General features: G+C 36.8%; 1 protein-coding gene across 1 annotated transcript; it reads right to left on the reverse strand.

The window, feature by feature from the left end:
* Positions 1-5,127: 5,127 nt before the first annotated feature.
* Positions 5,128-6,830, reverse strand: LOC147000072 (uncharacterized). The gene is given in 2 exon segments (XM_085834358.1): positions 5,128-5,961; positions 5,964-6,830. Coding segments are annotated over 2 exon segments (1,701 nt in total).
* Between the last annotated feature and the right edge of the window lie 783 nt (positions 6,831-7,613).

Genomic DNA, 7,613 nt, shown 5'->3' on the forward strand with positions numbered 1-7,613 from the left:
ATGTCACCACTTGGGTAATGTCACCACTTTTACTCCTCTGCTTCTCATTTGGCAAAATATCATGGAGTCAGAGTGATTTACTTTTTTTCCTCATTTGCTTAATATGTCAGCATGCCCTGCTTATAGACTATGGTACAGCCGCTGTTTAACTTTCATAATTTTGGGTTATGTATTAATTTTTCCGGGAGTTCCAGATTGAATAGAGGGGGTTATTCCTCCAGATGATACTGACAGGCATGATTTAGAGTAGTCAGAAATAGAAATACTCAATTTTCCCAATATTGTAATCCTTTAAAACACAGCTCCCAAACCATAATGTTATTTCATTTCAACTTCAAATTATAATTTTGTTATAGTCATCGATTGTAATGTATATATCTTATAAACAAGATATTTGATATGGGATACTTTTAAAAAGGTTGTTTGAGCCCTGAGAGGAGTCTCAACCAATGGTTTGAAAACCACTAATCTGGACACGATGGGGGTACCATTACCAATATAGAGTGTTTACTAGTATTGCTGGGAAGATGTCTCCCTCACTTGAAGGCAGAGGGAGTTCCAAGAACAGGCTTTTTCTGAGTCCCCATACTTCTGTCCAAACCTGTACACCTTGTTGATGATCACTGAAGTATCAAATGGCCATACTTAGTAAATTAGAGTAATCTTGTTTTCTTTTAAAATCTAGAAAATGATGATTCTAAAACTGGTTCCACTAGCTAAAAGCAGTGGCTGGCACTCTTTCTAGGGATCCCTTATGTAGTGTTCCTTTATATCTCCAAGGCCAACAGCAGATGGCAGAGTCCCTCCTGGGCTGTATTTCTCTGATCTATTCTCACCTGCTATGCTGCTTTCTTTCACGAAGAGTGCACATGATAATACTGAACTCATCCCGTCTTTAGTCAGCACAAATAGCCTATTTTTTTTCCTCTATGGCCCAGTTGCTCATGATTTTGAGACATAATCATACATCTTGTATTGACAAAAAGAATGACACTGATTTCTAGTATATAATGAAGCATATTTTGCATGACTTCTTTTCAGGAGCCAGGAAATTCAAGATGAAGACACCATCAGTAGATGAAGAAATTCTCGTTGGATGTTGCCCTCACAGAAGGGATCCAATGGGCTAGTAACAAGGAAACAAACTCCCTGTCATAATTAAACCTTTTCTATGACAGCATTATTCATTGATTTTTATTTGTAGGTCCTATCCCTCCTGACCCAGTCCAATTTTTCCAAATATATTAAAACCTGAGGATTAGTCTACAGAAAATTACATTTGCGGAAACACATTGAAGCATCATATGAAGGTGAATATTTGAAAATCTATAGTAGTGTGGGGGCAATATTCTTTATACCTCATGTACACTTAAAATCTCTAGCTACTTTCTTCCCTGTGAAAGCATGGCAGCCCACTGAGTGACTTTTTTTTGATGCATAATGATATACAAAACTTAATCACTTTGCCATATCCTGTCACCCATATCCAGCTCAAAATGCAACATCCACATGAGAGTAGAAACATAAATAAATTTAATAGTGTCTTGAAGCTAAAATTCCCAATTTAATCAAACCATCATTTAGAATCAGCTACTTAATACCAATGTGCTTTAAATGTACAAGTCACTGGGCTTTGTTGTGACTCTTTGCACAGGTCAATAGTGACCTTTAACCATTTTCATCCTCCCCACTATCCTCCATTTCTATCTTCTCAGACCCCCCTGCTGGTGCCCTTACTCTTCCAAAATATCTCCTTTTATTTAATGTGCCTTATTAAAATTATAAATTGACAATTGTCATTTTGATTTTAGCTTGTCTCACCTAACACAATTTGATGAGAAATACCTCTCTCCTTTTCTCTCTCTCTCTCTCTCTCTCTCTCTCTCTCTCTCTCTCTCTCTCTCTCTCTCTCATTTTTAAGAAATTCATCCAGTGGGGCTGGCATCTATATTTCCTCCATAGCTTGTCTATTTCACACAGTATAACAATCAACATTGATGATATGGATGTGTAGAGGTGCTTCTTAGATTTTTTTAGAACGTAAATCAACCTGGGAAGATAGTACCTCAGATGAACACTGTCTCCATCACACTGGCCTGTGGTCACCTCTGTAAGGAATGATCTTTTGTTGGTGGCTGACCTGGAAGAATCTAACCCACTATGTAGTTGGGGTCATCCCCTATAAAGAGGATGTAATGTGTGGAGGGGACTGAAAAAACATTTTTTAAGCACTTAAGATCAATGTGGCATGAACAATTAAAGTGCCCTCTAATTTGTAAGTAAATTCCATTCTTACCTATGTCCAGAATTCTGTCTACCCATATTTCAAAAGTAAGATTACGTTATCTATTTCTTCCTGTTTTACTGCATTTAATCTACGAATATCCTTGTAACCAGAAATGCTGGTAAATTTTAAAGACATTTAAAATGTGACTGGTAGATATCGGGTTTCTTTTAAGTTTAACTCAAATTTGAAAGCAGACCCAAGGTCTATGATTTCCTTGCACTTTACAAAGAATACATAATTCATGATTGCAATTGGCTTCAATGCAATGTATTCAATCCTATTAAATTCCAGCTTTGTTTGAATAAAAATTGTCCTCCTCTAACTGTGGGTTTTCATAAACTGAATATTGTGCTATCCTGTGTGTTGCCTCAAGAGTCTGGCAACATTTCTGATTCCAAGAATAGCTTAAAGATAACCAAGGGAAAGATTGGTACAGGAAAAATAACCACCAAGTATGTTGGCATGCCAGACACCGAAGACTTTCACAGAAGGAAAATAAAAAAAAAAGTAAACAAACAAACAAAACAAAACAAACAAACAAACAAGAAAAGCAAATACACAATAAAAATGGTGCAAGAGTGAATCTACTTGAGCAGCATGTGAATCAGGAAATCAGGCCATTTTTATAGGGATTCATTTATTCAATTATTCAATTATTCATTTATTCATTTATTCATTTATTCATCTATTCATCTATTCATCTATTCATCTCTTCATCTATTCATTTATTCATTTATTCATTTCATTTATTCATTTATTCATTTATTATTATTTATTCATTTCTTCATTTATTCGTTTAATTTATTCACTTATTTGCGTATTCGCTTATTGATTTATTCATTTATTTATTCGTTATTTATTCGTTTATTCGTTTATTCATTTATTCATTCATTCATTCATTCATTCATTTATTTATTTATTTATTTATTTATTTATTTATTTATTTATTTTGGATTTCTAGGAGGCCATATGAAAATATAAATTCTAGATGCTCAACGTTTCTGAGTGTAACACCAGAAGGAACCAGCCTGATAGGGGTTCTATGATGTAAGCGAGATAGGTGATGTCACAGAGAACTGGTCAGAGTTTGCACAACTATTCCACTTGGAGACGCTAGAATTCCTTGAAGTCGTGTTCAGTATCTTCACAGTGGTGAGTGAAAGCCAGGTCAGCTCCTGACCCACAAAGTCGTTCCAGAGGCTTTTGGTACCTGGCCTGTTTCAGAAGACAGAATCTTGAACACTAGGATATTTTTGTGGGGTATGCACCTTTATGGAGTAACTTGGACTCTCATAGCTCCTTAAGGCTATATGTTTTCCCTCCTTTAGTGAGTAACTGCACATTCTAATTTCTCTCATGTTTGGATTCTAGGGGAATGGATGGTCTACATTATTTGATCTCATGAGTTTATTAACCTTGCTAACAATATCTCGTTCACAATTCCACTAATATGCCAAAACTTCCATTGTCCATGTGCATTTTAGAAGATATTAGTTCTAAATTGCTGATATGGCAAGGACTTGTTGTCCCAGAAAATGTTTAGATTACATGCTGAAACAGATTTTTGATAGTATTTAGATATTATATTTAGCATTAAATCTTTTCCTTTAAAAACAATGACTATTTACTCGAAAAATTGAAATATAAAGAATTCACATTGATGGTTTGTTATGTTGCTGCTGAGAATGTTGAAGCCCTTTTTACTACCCTTTCCTTAGTAATCATGCACACACCCTGTTTCTACTCTTAATCAAACAAGCAAACACAATATCAAACTAAATATCCAACCAACCAAACAAGAAAATGCTGTGTTACTAAGATGAGTGTTGTCTTTATTCTCAACTTTGCATGCCTCCTCAATTATTATTGGCAAAGGCCAACTCACTTCACTTATCCCTCCTGTAAGCCCCTGGCCAAGATATATTTTAGATGGCTGGGCAAGCCATCTTTTGTAAAATATCTCTTCATGATTAGGTATAATTCTATCCTCTTGGGATTGTTTCCCTGTATTTAATTTCTGACATAGAATAGATCCCTGTAAATAGAAGGTAGACTGAGGGAGAAAAATCACTGAATATTTAGAAATAAAACCAAGTAATGCTGAGGCAGAAGGTTTTCAAGTTCAAAGTCACCTTGTTAAAGTGTAGCCTATGTAACTTAATAAGTCTCTGTCTCAAAATAAGGGTAAAAACAGAGCCAGAATAAAGACCAAGGAATAAAACTGGTGATTTCTAATTAGGAAACTATAAGCTTGTCATACTGTGTTGTCATAAGGTAAAGGGGAAATTCCTGGATTAACTAACAATAGAATTCACAAAAGTAAAAGTCGTTTGCAATAGTGATTGTGTTTCACATCATGAGAATGTGTACATTTGGGACATGCAACAAACATAAAAATATATTTTTCAGAAATTATTCAGAAGCAATTTGTTTCTATTCACTGAAATTAACTAGTTGAATGGACTGTATGAGTACCTCTAACCCAAACACAGCAACACAGAATTCAAGATAAGGGGGCAGTAATAAATGTCTCTTCCCTCTCTGCAGCAAAACACATGTAAAGGTCAAAAGAATAACCCAATTCAAAACAGCAGTCACTCAAAAATAAATGTTTTCAATGTTTATTTTCCAGAAAAACCTTCAGCAAGTAAGTTTCAAGCCTTTGTCTTTTTATTGTAGGTCCAATGGTTAAAGGTGATAGAAAATGTATTGATACTTCAAAAGTTGCTGCAAATGATGGCAATGTCCAATCAATCAGTAGTTGGGCCATTTCATATAAGTTACTGAATGTTTTATTGTTGGACAGAATGGTCCTCGGATAGAGGATTTGTAGTTAGGCTTCAAAACGCTGAAAAAATTCTCTGGTAACCATTCCCAGGGAGTGTTGACAAGCTTACTTGCACATTGTAATTAGGTGCAGATCTTGCATCATAAGCCCCATAACTGTAGAGGGAGAAATGATCGCCATCAGGGCCGTGAAAAGCTGGCAGTGTATTCCAGACATTCAGGAAATTGCCATACACTTGAGAAAAATTAACTCGTCCAGTACTTCCACCACTTCCAGCTGCCCCACAAAAGTTTCCATTTGCTCAGATGTTATGTAGATTTTGTCCAAAACTGTTTTGGGTTGCTCCCACCGAATACTGACTTGACCCAAAGGCACTTGGGTTTGCCCCAAGAACATACTGGCTTATCCTGAAAACATGTGGGTTTGTCGCCAAAACATTTTGGTTTGTCCAGATATTGTATGGATTTGCCACATGAGCATAGCAGTTTGTCCTGCAGGTATCTGAGTTGGTACCCAAACTATACTGGCCTGCCCCAAAAGCATTTGGACTTGTTCCAGAAGCATATTGGCCTATCCCATAAGCATCTGAGTATGTTCCAAAAGGATACTGGTTTGTCCAGAAAGCATTTTGATTTGCCCCCAAAGCATATTGGTTTATCCCGAAAGTATTTGAAAATGCTGCCAAAGCATACTGGCTCACTCCTAAGGAATTTCCGTATGTTCCCAAAGTGTATTGGCTTATACTTAAGGTGTTTGGAAGAGTATACTGGCTTGCCAAGAAGGTATTTGGGTTTGCCTCCAGAGCACAATTGATTACCCATACAGTATTTGAGCTTGACCTCAAAGTATTACTGCTTGCCATGAAAGCAGTTGAATTTGTCAAAAAAAAAAAAAAAAAAAAACATTAGAGTTCGACTGGAAAGCATTGGGGGTATCCCTGAAACCACGGACAGTTGCCAAAGGTACATCCGAGTTTGCTCTAGAAGTATATGAGTCAGCTCTGTGGGCATCTTGGTTGGCTTCTTGAGCATCGGGGTTAGCCATAGTGTGGAAGCTTGGGCTGCTTCCTCCTCTCCAATTGTTTTCTAACTCCACAGCTGGAACTGATTTTCTTGTCCTATCCTTAGCTATAGTCTTTCTTTTACTCAACTGTCTAGCTGTATATTCTTTAGGGTATGCCATTTTAACTTCACAACGACTGGAGCCAATGAAATGGTACCTGGTTTCTAAAACCTTTCTAACGGGGTTTTCATCCCTGTATTTGATAAAGCCGAAAGCTCTTCTTTCCTGCGTATCTGAACACAGTGGAAGCTCTATAGCCTCTATCTGCCCAAGTGTGCCAAAGTAAGCTCTTATTTTTTCTTTAGACATCCGCGGGTTCAGCCCACCCACAAAAATCTTTTTATTGGAGAATTGAGATACCAGGGCTTTAGCCCTTTTAAATTTTATTTTCTTGCCATCAACTTTGTGGTCTTTCACTCGAAGCACCTTCTCTACTGTGGCACTGTCTTTGAAAAGCACGAATCCAAATCCCCTAGACAGACCAGTATTTGGGTCTGTTTTTATAATAAAGTCTATTACTTCACCAAACTTAGACAAGTATTCCAGAAGTACCTGCTTGCTCATTTCTTGGGAAAGTCCCCCGATGAACATCTTACTAGCATCCTGTTCGTTCTTGGTGGCACCGATTTTGAACCCTTCCCGAAATTGGTCTCTTTCATTATCCTTTCTCACAGCGAGACTGGCAGTATTCATGGTTTATAGGCTGGATGGAGGTGATTTGACTGTTGGATAAACACTGGCCTAGGCACAAATGGCGGGGGCATAGCTGTCCTCAGGGAGTCGAGGAAATTATTGCACAACCGTGACAAAATAGAAACAAGCATTATAACTAGAGACAAGGCAGGAGCTGCCTCTCATTCTAAATTGGGGGTGTGGGGGTGGGGAAGGATGCGGGGGGGGGCAGTGATAGTGTCTGATTTGTCCCTAAAAGGTGTTGATGCTTGCAATGTAAAAAGCAGCCCTACCTATAGACTTTCTTTTTGTGTTTATAACACCCCCAAAAGGAATAGTATGGTAGAAAAGGAAGCCTTTTCGATGTTGATTCTGTCTTTTCATGTTACATCTCTTTGAATTTTGTTAAAAACAATTTATTTTTCCTGAACATTTCTTTGAATGTTCAAAAAACTCTTCACTTCATACTTTAGATGTGCTTCATATTAATCTTCACTATTTGAAATAAGACTGAAATGGGAAAGTAATACAAAGTTGAGACATCCTACAGGAAAAACAGAATGTCTATGGGTTTGTATATTTTACCAAAGGACTCTAAAGGAACATTTTAAAATAAAAGCTTCACTGAGATTCATTTATAACATTTACCCTTTAAATGTAAAATGCATTTACATTGTAGTGATAATATTTAGGAAATGTGCCATCATCTTCTAAGTCTGTAAACCATTTAAGCAGTCACTCCTCATTTCTGGATGACCCACTTAATGGTATAATATGTTGGTTTTCTCTTTTATTTCTCATAAT

Source organism: Mus caroli, unplaced genomic scaffold (genome assembly GCF_978045245.1).
Source record: "Mus caroli unplaced genomic scaffold, Mus_caroli_1 scaffold_22, whole genome shotgun sequence".
Lineage (NCBI taxonomy): Eukaryota > Metazoa > Chordata > Mammalia > Rodentia > Muridae > Mus > Mus caroli.